This window comes from Polistes dominula, unplaced genomic scaffold, assembly GCF_049000335.1.
Source record: "Polistes dominula isolate Pdom_NZ unplaced genomic scaffold, Pdom_raw_medaka contig_12, whole genome shotgun sequence".
NCBI classification, from domain to species: Eukaryota; Metazoa; Arthropoda; class Insecta; order Hymenoptera; family Vespidae; genus Polistes; species Polistes dominula.
In genome coordinates this window covers 5,051,012-5,070,132 of record NW_028301116.1, presented here as the reverse complement: position 1 = coordinate 5,070,132, position 19,121 = coordinate 5,051,012, and the positions used below count along the sequence as shown (strand labels likewise).

The 19,121-nt window shown below is 26.5% G+C and overlaps 6 protein-coding genes across 12 annotated transcripts; 4 read left to right on the top strand and 2 right to left on the bottom strand.

Moving 5' to 3' along the window:
* The first annotated feature begins 127 nt into the window (after nucleotides 1-127).
* Nucleotides 128-2,217, top strand: Ndufb2 (NADH dehydrogenase (ubiquinone) 1 beta subcomplex, 2, 8kDa). 2 transcript variants are annotated; one of them, XR_016178074.1, is made up of 4 exons: nucleotides 128-338; nucleotides 578-707; nucleotides 918-1,061; nucleotides 1,997-2,217. XR_016178074.1 is itself a non-coding variant. In XM_015320589.2 (3 exons), the coding sequence occupies exons 1-3, from the start codon at nucleotides 232-234 to the stop codon at nucleotides 990-992; spliced, it is 312 nt and encodes a 103-aa protein (XP_015176075.1). In that variant the 5' UTR covers nucleotides 128-231; the 3' UTR covers nucleotides 993-1,180. The 2 variants fall into 2 exon arrangements, 1 of the variants encoding a protein (XP_015176075.1); XM_015320589.2 differs by lacking the exon at nucleotides 1,997-2,217 and having other exon boundaries at nucleotides 918-1,180.
* On the bottom strand, nucleotides 1,170-3,638 carry LOC107066158 (aldehyde dehydrogenase family 1 member B1, mitochondrial). Its single transcript, XM_015320508.2, has 10 exons — nucleotides 3,499-3,638; nucleotides 3,326-3,430; nucleotides 3,147-3,248; nucleotides 2,874-3,039; nucleotides 2,497-2,801; nucleotides 2,325-2,427; nucleotides 1,926-2,224; nucleotides 1,623-1,831; nucleotides 1,468-1,542; nucleotides 1,170-1,408 (listed from the first exon to the last, which is right to left on the bottom strand). Exons 1-10 carry the CDS (start codon nucleotides 3,532-3,534, stop codon nucleotides 1,321-1,323), a joined length of 1,488 nt encoding a protein of 495 aa, XP_015175994.1. The 5' UTR covers nucleotides 3,535-3,638; the 3' UTR covers nucleotides 1,170-1,320.
* On the top strand, nucleotides 3,577-7,478 carry Tektin-A (Tektin A). 3 transcript variants are annotated; one of them, XM_015320542.2, is made up of 8 exons: nucleotides 3,577-3,718; nucleotides 4,147-4,211; nucleotides 4,486-4,775; nucleotides 5,301-5,610; nucleotides 6,122-6,336; nucleotides 6,408-6,630; nucleotides 6,706-6,860; nucleotides 6,980-7,478. In XM_015320542.2, the coding sequence occupies exons 2-8, from the start codon at nucleotides 4,191-4,193 to the stop codon at nucleotides 7,191-7,193; spliced, it is 1,428 nt and encodes a 475-aa protein (XP_015176028.2). In that variant the 5' UTR covers nucleotides 3,577-3,718; nucleotides 4,147-4,190; the 3' UTR covers nucleotides 7,194-7,478. The 3 variants fall into 3 exon arrangements, with proteins under 3 accessions (XP_015176028.2, XP_015176038.2, XP_089032999.1); XM_015320552.2 differs by lacking the exon at nucleotides 3,577-3,718 and adding an exon at nucleotides 3,784-3,987; XM_089176873.1 differs by lacking the exon at nucleotides 3,577-3,718 and having other exon boundaries at nucleotides 4,140-4,211.
* Nucleotides 7,253-9,730, bottom strand: prtp (thioredoxin domain-containing protein pretaporter). The gene is made up of 5 exons (XM_015320577.2): nucleotides 9,020-9,730; nucleotides 8,757-8,903; nucleotides 8,384-8,492; nucleotides 8,004-8,294; nucleotides 7,253-7,932 (listed from the first exon to the last, which is right to left on the bottom strand). Exons 1-5 carry the CDS (start codon nucleotides 9,196-9,198, stop codon nucleotides 7,471-7,473), a joined length of 1,188 nt encoding a protein of 395 aa, XP_015176063.1. The 5' UTR covers nucleotides 9,199-9,730; the 3' UTR covers nucleotides 7,253-7,470.
* Nucleotides 9,731-9,911: 181 nt separating this feature from the next.
* On the top strand, nucleotides 9,912-15,045 carry LOC107066199 (leucine-rich repeat-containing protein 40). The gene is made up of 10 exons (XM_015320601.2): nucleotides 9,912-10,322; nucleotides 11,340-11,533; nucleotides 11,671-11,874; nucleotides 11,953-12,076; nucleotides 12,157-12,326; nucleotides 12,422-12,564; nucleotides 12,637-12,837; nucleotides 12,943-13,275; nucleotides 13,416-13,601; nucleotides 13,666-15,045. The coding sequence occupies exons 1-10, from the start codon at nucleotides 10,175-10,177 to the stop codon at nucleotides 13,769-13,771; spliced, it is 1,809 nt and encodes a 602-aa protein (XP_015176087.2). The 5' UTR covers nucleotides 9,912-10,174; the 3' UTR covers nucleotides 13,772-15,045.
* On the top strand, nucleotides 14,395-18,137 carry LOC107066212 (poly(ADP-ribose) glycohydrolase). Of its 4 annotated transcripts, none has more exons than XM_015320647.2 (11): nucleotides 14,395-14,528; nucleotides 15,176-15,290; nucleotides 15,380-15,543; nucleotides 15,644-15,760; nucleotides 15,837-15,998; nucleotides 16,079-16,332; nucleotides 16,447-16,547; nucleotides 16,642-16,801; nucleotides 16,875-17,193; nucleotides 17,272-17,506; nucleotides 17,591-18,137. In XM_015320647.2, exons 2-11 carry the CDS (start codon nucleotides 15,185-15,187, stop codon nucleotides 17,701-17,703), a joined length of 1,731 nt encoding a protein of 576 aa, XP_015176133.1. In that variant the 5' UTR covers nucleotides 14,395-14,528; nucleotides 15,176-15,184; the 3' UTR covers nucleotides 17,704-18,137. The 4 variants fall into 4 exon arrangements, with proteins under 4 accessions (XP_015176133.1, XP_015176124.1, XP_015176142.1 ...); XM_015320638.2 differs by lacking the exon at nucleotides 14,395-14,528 and adding an exon at nucleotides 14,908-15,045; XM_015320656.2 differs by lacking the exons at nucleotides 14,395-14,528; nucleotides 15,380-15,543.
* The last annotated feature ends 984 nt before the right edge of the window (nucleotides 18,138-19,121 follow it).

The following is a 19,121-nucleotide window of genomic DNA, read 5'->3' as shown; positions in this document are numbered from 1 at the left end:
ACGAATATGTGAATTTCAATGTAAAATATTAGTCATCGCCGCTTCTTTCTACATTACCGACATTTCCAAAGGAATGACTTTTATTTCCAAAAAATAACTACAGAGGGCATTTCGATCACATCAAAAATCGACCTCTCTAAGAAGATGTAAAATCTTATCTATTTATTAAACTTTGTTTATAACGATAGTAGTGATAGATTTGTATGACGTTTTAAATCGTGCTTTGTAACAATGTTAATTTCCAGAAGTGTAAATCTTGTAAAACACATTTCGAAACATGTTAAAAGAAAAAATACTCTAATTAATAATCAACCTGTTCGATTATCATCCCATGCTGAGTAAGTACCATTGTATTACATAATATTTTATTAAGGTTATATTAATTTTTTACTTATATGATTAATTATTTTTAATTTTACGAATATGTCATCAAAGTTGTCTTTATTACGAAAAAAACAAAGATAAAATTAATTATGTATAATTCAATAATTTTTGTACTTACATGCAAACCCATACTTAATTATAACTACATATGTAATTTTATATTGCTTAAAATATGTTCCTCTGAAATATTTAGATGGGGTTATAGAGAAGATACATCAAATGCAAAAAGCAAAAAAAATTATATAATAGCAGCCGAAATTTTTGGTGGATTTGCTTGGTGGTGGTTTCTATATAGATTGTGGCATGATCATATGCATCTTGTTGTAAGTACTGTGATACATTTTATGATTTTCAACAGTTATTACAAATTCAATCACCAAACGTTCTCAAACATACAACGAAGACATTTTGTTGTTAGATAAAGCGTGTTACTGTGATCATTATTTACGAATACTTTACTCCCATACTATATCTAAATAAGTATCATTAAAAATATTATATGTTAAGCATTTATTTTAATGTTGTATGTTTAGGGACATTTTGATTATCCGGATGCATCAAAATGGACAGATGAAGAATTAGGAATACCACCTGATGATTATGATTAATTGAATGTATACTTCTGTAGAAAATTAATATGTTCCTTAATGCTGGCAACAAATTTTCTGAGTAACAAGGTAAACCTTTGTTTAGGATTTAACATGTTAGTAGTTATACTACTATAAAAATTAAGTAATAAATACTTGTAGTACAATTGTGTATGATATTTATTAATAAACTTGTACTACTTATAAGAGTTGCTATTATGAGCACTTTATTCAGTAACATTTATATACGAATCATATAAATTTAATTGTACAAAGTAGAAAAAAGTTGATACTATACAAAAATAGTGATTTAAAAAAAAACAAATTTTTTTCAATTATTCATGGTACTTTATATGGATTTAAGCATGTCAGTCTTCAATGGCAGCTTAATAGAAATCGTTTTAGTTTCAAGGTATTCTTTTAAACCTTCTTCACCCCTAAAATATATATTATAATTATAATAACTTTAACAAATTTTAATTCATCAATAACTTACAATTCACGTCCAATTCCTGACATCTTATATCCACCAAACGGTGTTTGTGGCGTTATAGCATCATATGTATTTACCCTAAGTCAAAATACCGTTTTATAAACTATTATTTTTGTTCATATATGTACTAATTATAAAAATAATTATTATTTACTTACCAAACACTTCCAGATTCTACTGACTTAGCAAATATTAATGCCTTTTGAATATCGTTAGTTAAGACACCGGCAGCAAGACCATACATAGTTTTATTAGCACGTTCAATGACTTCTTCCATAGTATCAAACTTCAAAATAGATTGTACCGGACCAAAAATTTCTTCCTTTGCAATTCTCATGTTATCCGTTACATTAGAAAATACAGTAGGCTTTTAACATAATTATAATACATTAGATTAAAATTATTAAATAAAGAGTAGTATATATGCAATCATTTAATATGAAATTTAAAAATATCAATACCTTTATGAAATATCCAACATTACCATAACGTTCACCACCAACTTCTAGTACAGCGCCTTCCTCTTTTCCAGATTTAATGAAACCCATAACTTTGTTAAACATCTCTTCATCAACTTGTGGCCCCTGTTCTGTTTGAGAATTAAACGGATCTCCGACCTTTCTATTCATCGCTAATTGCTTCGCATATTTTATGAATTCGTCATAAATCTTAGAATGTACGAACGTACGCGATCCCGCGCAACAATTCTGGCCATGATTCATAAACAAAGCGCTGTAGGCTATTTCAGCAGCTTTTTTAACTAAAATAATTTAATCAACTTATTTTATTAATGTTTTCCATTGATACAAATTAAATAAATAAAAATAAACAGTGTAATATTTATTTATATCTATACTTGCCATCGAAGTCATCGAAAATAACAAGTGGACTTTTGCCACCTAATTCAAGACTAACTCGTTTCAGATTACTTTTGCCAGATGCTTGCATAATTAAATGTCCAACCTAAAAAAAAGACGAAACAATATTTTTATTGTAAAATTAAAGAATATTATAAACAAAAATGATAATTACTTCAGTAGATCCTGTGAAAGCAACTTTATTAATATCCGGATGTTCAGCTATAGCAGCTCCTGCTGTCGGTCCATATCCTGTAATAACATTGATGACACCAGGTGGAAATCCTGCCTCTTTCGATAATGCTGCTGCATACAAAGCACTCAAAGGGGTTTGTTCTGCTGGTTTTAAAACAACAGTACAACCCGTAGTCAAAGCTGGAGCCCATTTCCATGCTAACATCATGAATGGATAATTCCATGGAATAATATGACCGACGACTCCTATCGGTTCCTTACGTGTAAATACAAAATTAGGGCCATCTAAAAAATAATCATAATAAAATATCATTTTATTCTAATATGTGTACAAAGATAATAGCATTTTTAATATACCTGCAGGAATAGTATGGCCGTGTATTTTATCACACCATCCAGCATAATAACGCAACACTTCTATGCTAAATTTGACATCGTTACAAGCGTCAACATACGTTTTTCCATTATCCATAGTTTCAAGAGTTGCTATATATTCTAAATCTCGTTCTACAAGATCTGCAAACTGAATACATATATGCAACATTTATTTATGAAAAATATAATATGCTTACGTATAAACTATATTACGTTAACAAAATGTTAACATATTTCAAATATATTAATGAATACCTTATTAATTAGTTTTCTTCTACACGACGCATCCATTGTTCTCCATTCTGAATTTCTTGCGAATGCTTTTTTCGCAGCTGCCACAGCTTTATCAACATCGGCCTATCGATTAAAATATATTTTAAATAAATAATCTTATTAAATATAAATATTAAATATTATTAAAAAGAAATACACACCTTGTCACCTTCAGATATTTGAGCTATTTCTTTTTCATTAGCAGGATTTATGGTGGAAAATTTCTTTCCACTAACAGCATCCACGAATTCATTGTTAATGAACAACTATCAATTTTAACGATTATTAAATAATTATTTTTAGATTATGTAATAGATTTAAAGAATTAATTTACCTGAGTATATTTAATATCGACTTTCTGTACCGACATGATGGTTAGAAACAGATTTCTCTTAGAGATTAAATCGTCCAATACTTTCGACGAATGAGTTTAAATGGACAATTTTATCTCAACGTTTCTCTTATATTAATCACTTTATCTCGAATATAGACCAATCATAATTTAGAGATAGCTATTTGAATTTGGCAATTCATCGTGGAAACATTTGCAAAAGGTAATATCAATTATGATAAAATATAATGTATATTACATGTTTATACATGCAAAACTCATGCATATTTATATTTATTTTTATCATATCCTTCCTTATCCAAATTAATGTCAATTATGTGATTATTAATGTTCATTTGATATATCAACATATTTAAAAATACATTTATTCGTAAAAAATTTGAATGAAAAAAAGTAATTGAATTTTATTTTAAAGGTCTTGATAGATCGATAAAGTAGCCTTAGAAACAACTGAAAAACAAAATTTTAGATGTAAATATTTGTCGACCTTCGTAATTTCTTTTATTTTTGGATCTTTATACATATTTATGCATGTACATGTGTATATATATTGTTTTAAAAAATTAACAATTCTTGATCATTTCTTATTTAGTAATAATAATAATAATAATAATATTTAAAACATGCTAGATAACGAGGAGACAAGAAATCATGCGTGTGGTGATACACAATTTATGCAAAATGTGAAGGAACAGGTGATTTATTAATTATTATAAAAAATTTGAATTCCTTTGATAGATGTCAGTAATTATGAACAGAGAATTAAGTTAAAACATTTTAACAATTTATTTTATAATATTAATAATTGTAATAGTAAATAAATCCTAAAATCAATTTTAAAAATTTGTTTACTTAGTCCATGATCTCATGGTCCAAGTTTTATAAATGACTCATTTTTATAAACAATAATGTTTTTTAACTCATTAATTAACATGTATATAAACTGTTTTAATATTATATTATTTATAGGATAAATTTCCTTGTCCTATGGTCGAAAAAATTCGTAAGGAATCAGATGAAAAGAAAAATCCATTATATTTTCCTCAACCAGGAGATGAACTTCCAATGAAAGATGAAGGACCAATGGATGAAACAGGTCCATGGGCAACAGGTCGAGTAACATATACTCCACAAGGTGGTATAACAGGTCTACGACCTGTTGCCGATCGCTATTCTATAACTCGATTTGGCCCAAGTGAATGGAGAGCACACAATCATACATTTTTTCAACAATCTGATGAAAATATTCGTAAAGCTCAGTACGTTTAATTATTAAAAAAAAAACAGTATATTTTTCTGCTAATTAACATATTATTGAGATTTACTATTAAGTAAAAAATAATGTGTTTCAAATCTTGATTATATTTATAAATGAATTAAAATTGTTATTAAGATATTTTAAATTTAAGAAATTTGGTAATATAATAATTAATTATAAATAATAGTATTTAATGTAGTAAAAAAATATAATCATTTAATTTTATTTAACTAAAGTTATATAATTTTATATAATTTTTAAATCTCTTACATATGCTCGTAAATGTATAAAAATATAAAATTTAATTTTACTTCATATTATGAATGTCATCATTATGGAACCTGTAGAGTAAAATTACATAATTTAAAAATTAAATAAATTATATAATTACATAATCAATAATTACATAAATTGTATAAATGTGAAAACATGATTATATCCGGGACCGTTCAATAATATGTTAAAGTGCATATTGAAAGATAAGATATAAAAAATAATAGAAAACATTACATAATATTGATTTCAGACATGCAACATTTGCTGCAAAACAATGTATCGAGAGAGTATATAGAGAAGCTGATAAACAGCAATTAGAAACAACAGATTATTTAAGAACACGAGCTAATGTTATCCATCGATGGAAATTAGAATTAGATCAAGCACTTCAAAGTATTACAGAAGAAATAATTGTATTAGAAGGAGAAAGACGTCGAGTTAAACAATCTCTTTCTGTTATAACTATTCCCGAATCTATAGCTGGCGAATTTTTACAATTACGAGCCACTCGTCTTGAATCAGATCTCGTTAAAGATGATCTTGAGAAAGAACTTACAAAGGTTACTGATAATTATGTATTTTAGTTTTTTTATCTTTTTAATGATAAGTTGCTCAAAATTATCTTAACAAATATTTGTCCAGTTGATCCACTTTATTCCAAATGATCTCACATCACAAGTTATAAAACGAACATGGCGTATATATATATTTATATATACATATTATAAGATACATGGTTTGAGACATAATATTTAACAATTTTCTAACTTAAAGTTTAATACAATCAAATTACATTTCTAATTGTACACTTTTATCTTCTCATTTTTTTTTTACGGTGTTGTTTTTTACTCATGGTTTTTTAATTCTAATGATTCTTTTTCTTTTTTTTGTATATAATGCAAAGATCAGTCTTTTTATAATAACAGTAAAATGCTTATACTTTGATAAATCGTCAATTAAGATTAAGATTAGAATTAGTTGATTATTAACATACGTGTATAAAATGAGTGTTTATCTGATCGCTACCAAATTCTATATTACGATTTTTTAGTTTATTTACGTAATATACAGGAAGTAGCACTTTGCTCGGAGATACGTGACTTGTTAAATAGAACACGTGAACAAATAGAAATGCAATTAATCGAATTAAAAGCAGCTAAAGCTAGAATGGAAAATGATTGGACCGATAAAATTGATGCTTATAAAATTGATACTAATTGTATTAAAATGAATAACGAATCACCTTTCATATTATGGAAGCCCGGTGCTACCAGATTTCCAGCCGAGTGAGTTACATCAAAAGGATACATTTGAATAATATATAAATTGTTCATACATTTCTAATATATCATATTAGACAATCAACACCTGCAAGTTACGAACATTTTACACGAGAAGTATTATCCGCCGGAGAAACTGTCAGACAAAGATCAATTACTCTTAGATCAACTTTAGATGATATTTATAATAGATCATTAAAAGATCTTCGTGATCAAGCGAGTCGAGTTGATATTGCATTGGCTACACAAATCAATTTAACGGAAGGAATATGTCTGCAATTAGAAAAAGAATTGCAAAGAGTATAAATTATCTTTTATACTAATATTTTCACACAAATTAGTTTGAATAAATATACGGAAGAAAATTTGTTTCAGTGTTTACAAGAACTCGCAAATACAGAGAATTTAATCGAAGAACTTCGAGGATCTACCAAAGGTTTGGATAACGCAATGAAATTGGCACAAACGCGTCTATCCGAACGTTTGTTACGACGCAACGTTGAAAGTTGTCGTGATGTACCACAATTTGCGTAAGTGAAAATAGAGATTATAATCTATTATAGTTTTCATATTTATCTATATTCTCTCAGTGAAAATAATTAAGTTGTAAATCGTACGAAATAGTATTTTTCTTTTTTTCTTTCTTCAGACTCGTAGATGAAGTTAAATCTTTAGGAGAACGAGTTACTGCAACTTTAAACGAATTAAAACGTGCCGAAGATACCCAAGCTGGTTTAATCAAAGCCAGAGGTAATTTGGAACGAGAAATAATAGTTAAACGAAAAACTCTATATATAGACAGACAACGTGGACAATTACTTCGTTCGTTTTACCCTTCTGCCACTACCCTTTCAGGATTTTAAATTGATCTATGCACACGTATTTAATATAATTATAGCGCATCGGTAAATTAAAAACAAATTACGTTACGTTATTATTTAAAATGCAATAATAATTTATAGAATAGATTATAAGAAATATCCTACGTGTATTCATGTATACTTTGATCAAAATGTAATAGTATATGTTCATAAGATATACAAATCACCAAGCTTTGATCATAAAAATCTTTGTAATACACATTTCTTAACGATATTTTCCATAATGTTAAAGACGATAATAATAACAAAATATGTGTGATTACAGTTCATCGTGAGATCGTAAATGATTCATGACAAATCCATAAAGATCGTCAAGATTACGAGATCCATTATATTCGGAAACTTTACGACCATTTCTATATAAGTACAATGTCGGAAAACTATCTACTTCTTCCTCGTAACATAACTGCTTGCAGGTATTAAGTGTACAATCCACTTTAGCTATATGAACATCTTCATTAGCAAAAAATTTTCTACCAAGCTCTTCCCAAGTCGGTGCCAGACGTTTGCAATGTCCGCACCAAGGTGCAAAAAATTTCACAAATGAAATACCTTTTTCAACACTATATTTAAAGCTATCACCTGTTAAACTTAATACGTTATGAATGGTACTATCCGAGCTTTCGTCTTTGTTCGTAGACTCTTCTGCACTTTTTTCAAGCATCGTTGACACATAATTCTTTAAATCTTCATGAGTTCTTTGACCAGTATATTTATCCACCTAAAAAAATGTATATATGATTGATTTTATATTTTTTAAATGTTATTCTTTCATAAACACCAAATTTTTACCTTCTTTCCATCTTCTATCCAAAGTAAAGTCGGATACCCTTTTATTTCAAATTGCTCACATACACTTCTGTGTAAAGTACAATCTACTTTAGAAATACTAACGGAATCATCGTTACGAAGACTGTTAGCTAATTCTTCCCATGTTGGAGCCAATTTTTGACAATGGCCGCACCAAGGAGCATAAAATTTAACAAAGTGATAACCTTTCCTAATGTGAAAATTAAATGACTCTTCTGTTAATTCTGACAAACCATTCACTGGTTCTGGAGGAGATGGTGTATCATCTTCTACCTGATTAAATTATTACGTATGCCTATAATTATAAGTCATATACACCGATAGCAAAATATATAATTTAAATATATATACAGAAACAGTACCTTTGATAGAGAACCCAATTGTTCACTGATAAAAGTAGTTAATGAAGGTAAATCACGCGTTCCTCTAAACTTAGTACCTTTAGACTCTCCTACTTTGAAGAATTTAAGTCTGTAATAAACACACATGAAAAAGTATGTACATTAATCTTTACAATGCAACTATGTCATTTGTTAGTACACTTCTACTGTACGCCAGTAAAGGATGGACATAAATTTTATTATGAAGTAGATAAAGGACGGGAATTACAATGTAATGCATTTAAAATATTCAGATTTTAAACATTGTTAACCTCAATGCTACATATTACTGGAAAAATATAATCACCGATAGTTTTGAAAGGGTTAAAATTGTACATATCTTTAAAATACATACGTTGGGTATCCAGTAACATCGTGTTCACTACAAAGGGTACTATCAACGGTACAATCAACTTTAGCTATTTTAATAATGTCATCTCTTTCGTTAAACATCTCCGCTAATTGTGCCCATATCGGTCCTAATCTTTGACAGTGACCACACCTAAATAAAATTTGTAAACAAATTACAATAAGCAAACATGATTATAATATAAAAATATAATATTTGCAAAAAATATAAAATATAAAATTAAATAGAAATTATAAATATTTATATACCAAGGTGCATAAAACATGACAAAGCTATTTTTCTGTTTGATTTCATCCAAAAAAGTTTCTTTAGTGTATTGTATAGTGTGTATGTCATCCTCATGTCCACTGCTGACTTGACTTAACATGAATAAAAATAGCCAAATTTGCTTTTTAAAAAAAAATAAATTAACAAGATTTGTTGCCATGATTAATATAAATTAAAATATATTTTTCAATTTTGTAAATTTCGACTAGAACATATATAAGAGTTATATTTTTAAAACACAATTTTTAATTTTAATCAAACATATAATATTAAACACACTATATGTTATTTCAGTCACTTTAAAAATTAACAATATTATTAAAATAATTACTACTAAATAAAGATAAAGCGTTTCTTGTTTATATTGTCGGTGCACTTTAAATAAAAAAAGTTCAGTTAAATTTGTCGGGGTATTAGAGAAAACCGATCGAAACTGTCCAATCCGCCTCCCACATGACACAAAATTGTTATGTCTGATTCAAATGGCTATTTCACGCCCCTTTAAACGCCCTTCTCATATTTTAATTAGAAAAGATATGATAACAATTATTCTCTATTTTTTATTTTAAAAATAATGAAGAACAAAAATTTCAATAATTATTTTTAAAAAATCAATAACGCAATAAAGATATACTTATATTTTTATTATTAAGTTAAATCCACCTGAGTGAAATAGAAATTTAGAATTGGCGAAAATTTAACATTAGCCAATCACAGCATCCTATTTCTTTCTATTCTGATGACATTTAAATTTTTATCTAATCTATTATCTAATCTCGTTTACTATGATTAAAGTATAGCAAATAACATATATATATATATATATATATACATAGATGTATATATATTTGTATATAATAATATTTATGTAAATTGAACTCTTCATATAAAATAATAGAATGCTGATAAAATATTTTGAAAAGAAACAATGGATAAAAACCATTCATAGGTTAACATAGGTATATGCAAGTCTATGGGCAAGTTGGTAGTGTGTGACACTTAATTAATTATCATAAACTAGCAGGTGAAATAAATGTTGATGCATCATTATTAGGAATACAAAAAAAAAAACCGCATTTATTATCATCTAAGTGCGTAATTAATTAATAAAACCGAGTTTTGATATGTGATAGAGAATGAGTAAATATAAAAAAAAGATAAATCATTGTGCTGTGTTTAAGCAACGAACGAAAAATGACGATAACGATGAATTATCGAATTCTATGATAATGCGTGCAAGAAAAACTGGTCAACTTAATCTATCCTCGAGAGGATTATTTACTGGTATTTATATTAAAACATGTCTGATAGATTAAGCAAATATATATATATATATATATATATATTATTATTATTATTATTATTATCTCTTATCAATATGTTTATATATGATTACGATAGAAATTATAGTTCTTTCAGGCATGTTCAAGAATATCAGAATGCTTGGTCAATGTATTGTGCCATTCATGCATGCGTGTCTCCATTGAGAATTTAAATATCGTTATCATTTAAATCTTGTGATAAGATTTTAATGCTTTAGCGTAGAATATTGTCATTTTCTTCTGCTAAGTCTATTAGATGATCATTTCTACGTTTTAAAAGTATTGCAAAAATCTATATTTAAATTTAATAAACAATTACCACATTTTTATAATTATTATACAATAGATTAATCATGCATTTATATTCGTTCATTCGTTTAGGTTTTAAAGTATTAGTTTACAGATTTTTATGATTAATTTTCATTATGCTTTATTGATATATATGTTTACGGTCAAGAAACTATTTTGTATCTTATGATATTATTTAAAATAAATATCCCATAAAAAACATTGTCTCTCATTTTTTTTATGTTCAACATCGTCGTTATAATATAATCATACTCAATTACATTATCATTTTTATTATAAATTAGAAATTATTTGGAAATATAACAATGTTATAATATCAATAATTTAATTGACTTGTTAGAAACAGCCTTGCATGCTTTTATGCACTTGCATTAATTTAATGTTTCACAACTTAATATATATATCAGTTCTTTCATATATAAATCGCATATTATATATTGTCAAGGTAAGTTATGTTTATTTTATATTGTATCATTTATTAGATTTCATTCGATGTTTATAATTATTGTGTAGTTTATCATATTGTGTGAATGTATGTTTTAATTTAATTAACATATTCTAATGTTAAATGTGATAAATAATTTTATTCAAAAGAACATATTTATATATTAGGATTAATGAAATAAAATGCTAATGTTCATATCAGCTGTACTTAATTAATACTTTTCAGTACCAAGTAGGGTATGGACTATAAATGAATTAACAGAAGATGAATTAAAAGAATTAAATTTTGAACTTGACTACGATGAAACAGAGCAGCGATGGTGGGAACAAGAACCTTTAAAAATATTAAACTTAAGTTGTAATAGTCTAACTACTATTGATGCACAAATAGATAATTTAAATAATCTTACAGAACTGGATGTACGTATACCAGTTATTGAATATTTTTAAAAAATGTAAAATTTATTATGCTAATACATGCGTAAAGAATAGAATTAAATTACAGCAAAAAATACTATAGTTTAATTTTTATAAATATTAAAAATAATTTTAAACAGTTACACAGCAACTTATTACAAAAATTGCCAAAGGAAATAGGAAATCTAACGAAAATGATAACTTTAGATTTATCACATAATAAATTAGAAGAAATACCTACTCAATTTTACCGTCTTTTGGAATTACATAATTTAAATTTGAAGAGCAATCTTTTAAAAGAGCTAGACACTGGAATAACTGATTTAATTATGCTAAGCCATTTGGTAAATTAATTATACATAGCATTAGAATTATTTATATACTCATACATATAATAAGCAATTCTATACATATATATGTAGGATTTATCTCATAATAATTTAATTGAATTACCTATCGGGATGGGGTATCTCGTTAGACTTATTTTTTTGGATGTGAGCCATAATTCTTTGAAAAATTTACCACCTGATATAATGAGTATGAGAGGTGAGTTTAATCATCGCTAGTTCAATAATATCATATGGGAATGACATTAAATGTACGTAAAAATATTCTCTTTTACATAGCATTACAAAAGTTGATTGCGAGTTATAACGAATTAAAAGAATTACCATCTCTAAACGAATTACGAAAAGTTGAAATAATAATGTTACAAAATAACAAATTAACAATATTTCCTGATTTATCTGGATGTGTCGCATTAAAAGAACTTCATTTATCAGAAAACAATATCGTTGTATGTACCCTTTAAGTATTATTAGACAGAAGCAATGAGTTTTCAATGCAACATTCTTAGAAGAAATGAATAATTTAATTCAAATTATTTAACAGGATATTAATATGTTGCATTTAGAAGAAGTTAGACAATTAAAAGTATTAATTCTAAGGAATAACAACATAAAAGCTATTCCGGAAGGAATAATTCAATTTATAAATTTGGAGTACCTTGATTTATCAAATAATAATATATCTTTGTGAGTAATTGAATACATTTCTTTATATATTTAATGTAAACAAGACATCATTGAAATTTTATTTACTTGCAGAATACCAGTATGCATTGGTATAATGCCAAATTTAAAAAAGTTCTCTATTGAAGAAAATAATATACAAAATGTAAGAGCTGATATAATACGATGTGGTACATCCCGCATTTTAAAACATTTACAACAAAGTGTAGACATCGCTAATATAAATGTAAATGACTCAATGTTATCGAATACAAGCACAATTGCATACCCAAACAAGTGTGTACTGTATATCTATTTCTTCATGTTACGTTATTAAAAATTAATTGTTAGGTACTTGTATTCAGAATATAAAAGTATTATATTGTTACAACAAAATTTTAGATATATGATGAAAAATACAAGAATGTTAAGTCTAGCAGGTCATAATTTAACCGAGTTGCCAATAGAAGTATTAGAAGATGCAAATACAGCGGGTGTAACTTTAATTGATTTAAGTAGAAATCAAATGCATGAATTATCTGAAATGTTTTCTGTAATAACAACAGTTACAGATTTGAAACTAACATCTAATAATCTAACACATTTACCAGAATGGATTGGTGAAAAATATAAACATTTGCAGGCACTGGATTTAAGCAAAAATCATTTGTTATCATTACCATCAACAATTGGTTTACTAAAATATTTACGAAATATTGATATTTCTTTTAACAGGTATAATAAATATAATTTTGTTAATATTTTGTTTTCATTCACATATAACAATAAAATATTCTCAACGGTATAACAAGTATGATGTAAATAATATTTTCATGCGGAATTATGCTTGCATGTAATTTTATTTGTAATCATAGATTCACAGAACTACCAGAACATATTTATGAAATAAGTTCTCTGGAAACGTTAGTGATAAATGATAATATGGTAACGAATATCGATGTTCCGTCATTAAAGAAACTAAAAAAACTTGCTGTTTTGAATCTTGCAAACAACAATATTGACAATGTGCCAGCAGAATTAGGAACTTTAACAAATATAAGGTAAATACATAATAAAATTTATGTGTTATTATTATTGAAATAAATTTATTTTTTTAATTTTCAGGTCACTCATGTTATCTGGAAATTGTTTTAAAAATCCAAGACAAGCTATTTTAGCCAAAAGTACAGAGGAAATTCTTGCATATTTGCGTAATCGAATACCTCAATAACCATAAAAGAGAGATAATAAGTAGTTATACTTAAAGTACAAACGCGATAGACTATCTCGAGTTATATTCAAAATATATTATATGAAATATAATATATCGTTTTGCAAAAGGATATTTAGATATGTCAGCCTGAATTTTTATCGATACTTAAATGAAAGAATACGTAGCTTTTTCAAAGTAATCTATGACATTTTATGATCTACGTCTTCTTTTATTTAAGATCAGTATTGTTCACAACTCAGATTTAATAGATTCACTTAATAGGCTTTATTGCCCCTGTTAAAATGTTAAGATAATATAGAATTCTTTTTCTAACTCTTTATCGCATTTAAAATATTTCAGGCCAAATATTATGGAAAAATAGTTATGTATATCTTGATATACATTACACAATTCAGATTTATATTTAATAATAATATATATATATATTTGTTCAACGCATTAAAATGATTCAAATTTATTCGCCTATTTTCAGAAAATAATAAATTATTATTGGAAATAGCATAAATAATATTCATACAAATTTTACGTGTATTTGATTTTATTGATCCTTTTTTATTTACAAGATAGACATATTTTTTATCATAAGAAGTAATTCGTTCTATTGTTTTTATTAGTGTGTTATTTATAGTGTTGATATAAGGTAAAAAATCGTTAAAAAATATAATAATAATAATAATTTAAGAAATGAAAACTTCATATAAAAAAGTTTACTTATTTCCTTTCACCGATTTTCATCATTTTTAGGGATTAGTATGTAAGTATATAAATACTTATCAAGGTTATTTCTTACGAAGGTTTAAGGTTATGGTATATTTTTAACATGGAGCTCTGCAATTATTTTCACTTTCTCCTCTCTTGTGTCATTTTAAATAAAAAAGTTTATAGTAAAATATCAAAAAATTATTAATTCGCTAGTTATTGAAAAAAATGTACGACGATTCACTCAACCGTAAGAAGCCATGTATATACACATATATACATACAAGAGTGAATGCTGTCTGAAGTTAGTGTTGAAAGACTACATATATAGAAATGATTTACACAGTCATTTAGTTTTCTTTGACGATTCTGGAGTGAACTGGTGGTTACTTGAAAACAAAAATAATATTAAATAATTATCAATTATTAGATCATTTATATGTGTGTATTTTTATAAGCTTTATTTAAATAATTTAATACTACAATTATATATAACCAACGTTGTTTTATTTACATTCTAAGTTTGATTACTCATAAGTCATAATATTACATGTTTTTATGTCATCAAACACGTAAGTATGTTATTAGAAATAAAATGTCAATGTTCTAAATTAAATTATATCTGTATATTAAAATATGATTTTTTTATCTTTATTATTATTTATTAATAATAATTAATCAATCTGTTTTTTATCTTTTTAGAAAGAAAAAATGTCAGAAATAGATTTTCCTATAGATGATGAGATATTTCTGTCAGAGTTTTTTTCTGATGATAATATTCCCATAAGTGGGAATTCTCAACTTAGTTCAAATAAATGTAAGTTTATATTAAATAATTTTCAAACTTAACGCACATAAGTTAGTACGATCTACTAAATTGCTTTTTCCTTATATTACTTTTTAAAGCGAGCTCAACATCTATTAGTGTTATTGAATCAGAACCTATAAAAAATAACGTTCCTGAGTGGAAAGGAGTTAGTATGAATGAAATTTATAAGGGCTTAGGTACTTACGACTGTCAAGAATTTCCACCAATTAAGCCTTCCGCAAATCATACAGTATTAATAAAAGTAATAATATTGACTATGTAATTTATTATTTGTTCATACAACGTATGGTTTTGATTACTAAAATAATGCTTTTAAATAATATTTTAAATGCTTAAAATAGTTACCATTACCTGCACGGGGACCACCAGAACCATATCCTTCTTATTTAACTAATAAATGGAGCCAAGGTTATGTACATATGCCGTACTCCATTTATAGCCTTTATCCTAATGAACAGGTATTTTCTATACAACAAAATAACAATTATAAAATAAAAGAAAGAGAAAAATCTATATTAATAAATTATTGTTTAGCAAGGAGACAATCGCCATTGCCGATATCGGTGGGAAATAATTCAAGAATCCTTACTACAAACTATTATGTCTAGCCATCAATTAGAAAAAGCTATTTTATCGTATAATCATCTGTATACAAACAAATGGAATTTCTTAGCGTTACATCATTTTTTCTTAGAGGTAATTTTTAATAATTAAAATTAGTATGTAGTAAAAATCTTTATATTTATTAAATTTATCTTTTCTTTTTTTTGACAAAGACTTTAGAAGAAGAAGAAGTTACTGCATTTTTTAAAACATTATTTCCTAAAATGGTGGATCTTGCCTTGCAACTTCCTAGATTAGTAACAGATGCAATACCTCTCCTGAAATCTCATTCGAATAAAACTATCAGTCTTAGTCAACAACAAGTTTCATGTTTATTAGCGAATGCATTTTTTTGTACATTTCCGAGACGCAATTCTTCTAGTCCTACGTCCGAATACTCAAATTATCCTCACATCAATTTTAATAGGTATAATGATAATAATAATAATAAAATACTTTTCTTTATAATAGTGTGTAATAATGTGTATTACGACGTGTAAATTAATATTTTGCTTTTTTAATGAAAGGATTTTAATTGTAGACTTTTCTCAGCAATTAGAAAAGATAAGCCTAATCGACGTGAGGCAGTAATGGAAAAATTTAAATGCATCTTTCATTATTTTAGAAGAGTAACAAGCAAAGGTGAGTGCAATTGTTGATATCTGCGTTACACAAAAAAAACTAATTAAAGAAAAATCTTTTGGAACTTAGACTCCATTATTTTTTGATAAATTAGTTCCGGAAGGAGTAATAACGATTCAACGACGTTATATTCCAAAACACGATTTTCCAAAATGGGATAATATTGAGAAAAAAGTTTTACCGTTACATATTACTAGTAGTGGAACAATAGATAATGATGGAGCTGGTCTTCTTCAAGTCGATTTCGCTAATAGGTATTGTATTTATTCAACTAATAAGTTTAATTTAATTTTTTATTTTAATGAAATATAATATCATTTATAATAGATATGTAGGTGGAGGTGTACTTACAATGGGTTGCGTACAAGAAGAAATACGCTTTGTTATTTGTCCTGAACTTATGGTAACCATGTTGGTTACAGAAGCTTTAGATGACACGGAAGCTCTTGTTGTTAGTGGTATTGAAAGATACAGCAAATACGAAGGATACAGTAACAGTTTCAAGTGGACTGGTGACTTTATTGATGAAACACCTCGAGATAGTAGTGGAAGGCGCAAAACCACTATCGTTGCTATTGATGCACTACGTTTTAGTCAAACAGCATTGCAATTTAATTTAAACAAAATAATACGAGAACTTAATAAAGTTATAAAATATTTATTTTTATACAAAAAATATGAATTTTTTTTATTGTTATGATTTAATCTTTCTATTTATATCCAGGCATATGTGGGATTTGTTGGTTGCGATTTGTACAAAGATAATTTACCTGGAGTAGCAACTGGAAATTGGGGTTGTGGTGCTTTCCGAGGGAATCCCAAACTAAAAGTATTATTACAATTAATGGCAGCTTCAGTAGCTGGTCGAACTATGGTATATTTTACTTTTGGAGATCCAATTTTACGAGATGAAATAGCAGCGATGCACTTGCATTTAGTAAAACAGAATATAAGTATAGGTATAATTTTATTTATATTTTTTAATAGAATATACAATATTATAGAAAATTATTATATACAATTTAATGAAAATTATTTTATAGCACATCTATTTTCTTTATTATCACAATACGGTGAATCAAGGACATGTCATCAAGATTTTTACGATTATTTATACAGTAAAACGAAAACAGGATCTACATCTGCTTTGACGTAATATTTAAATATAAAAATTATTATAATTCAGAAGAAGGACTGTATACATTGAAGTAGTCAAATTTGTGAATTTCATAAAAAAAGAAAACTGTAAAGAAAATAATATTATATCTTAACTATAAAAACGTGATAAAGGTACAAAAGAAATGTCAAGCGGGAAATTGTTGAAAAAAGTACCAATGAGATTGTACAAACGATTGTATACTACAGATAAATAACTATAAACATAGCCACGATGAATAAAAAGATAGTGGTGATGTAAATGAAAGAAAAACAATGAATGAGAGAAAAACATAGAAATTTCTGAAATACTTTTCATCTAATTTAACAAAATACTGAAGAAGTTAAATTATAAAATATAAAATCTTACATTTTGTTCTTAGTGACTTTCATAAATAAGAATGTTTAACTAAATAAAATATTTTCTATTATAAATATTTTGTATACATTCATACATATATATTTATAATTTTGTTATTGTTTTCTACATTTTCTAAGTTTGCATATACATTTCATAATTACATATATGATATATAATTATTATATATTATAGGGCTTATCAAAGTGTGACTAGCGACCCCATATGGGATCATAGAAATTTTAACAAAACTAAATATTTTCTGGATACATAACGACCGAAAATTAATTCAAAATCAATTTGACAATACTATACATATGGTATGTCTATGAATTTATGATAGTGTAAAAGAAGATAATATAGAATCTGTATCTTGAATCGGAAAATATTTGCTCTGGTAAAAGGGGTTTCCAAGTGAAAAAGTTTGAAAAGTCCTGATATATTATAAAAATATTTAAATAATCTGATCACCCAAGTGAATGATAAATCATAAAAATAAAACCTTATTATTTTCATTCATTTTTTTGAATTAATATTACTAAATATATAAAGAGATTTCCTATAAATTTTCTATAGGGGAAAAAATCTAAGAAATATTGAACTAGTCCAGTGATAGATAATCGACTCTATTGGTAGGTGCGGTAGAAAGCAACCTTGCAAATTCCCTTAGTGCCGTCTTCCAATTCAAGTTTAATGGTAATTTTAAGGCACATATGCGACTTTAGAATGTTTGTATAGATGATTGATTGTGGTTATTTTATCCCTATTAAAAAAGATGAAAGTTTCTCTCTCTTTTTTTTTAACAATAAGTTACATTTATAGAAACTTTAAAAGTAAAAAGAAAAAAAAACATTTTTAAATTAATCAAAAGATTTAATTATCATAACCTTGGGTATTTAACAAATTCATTGGGAAGTATAGAAGCATTAAATTGACAAGAGTAGCCGGGAATTCCTTTGATTAATAAAAATTAATAAAAGTAATTTATAAATATAACTTCGAATATATAGTATCAGTGCGCAAGTTTTAAAATCGCAAATTTATAGATTATCTCTAAAAAC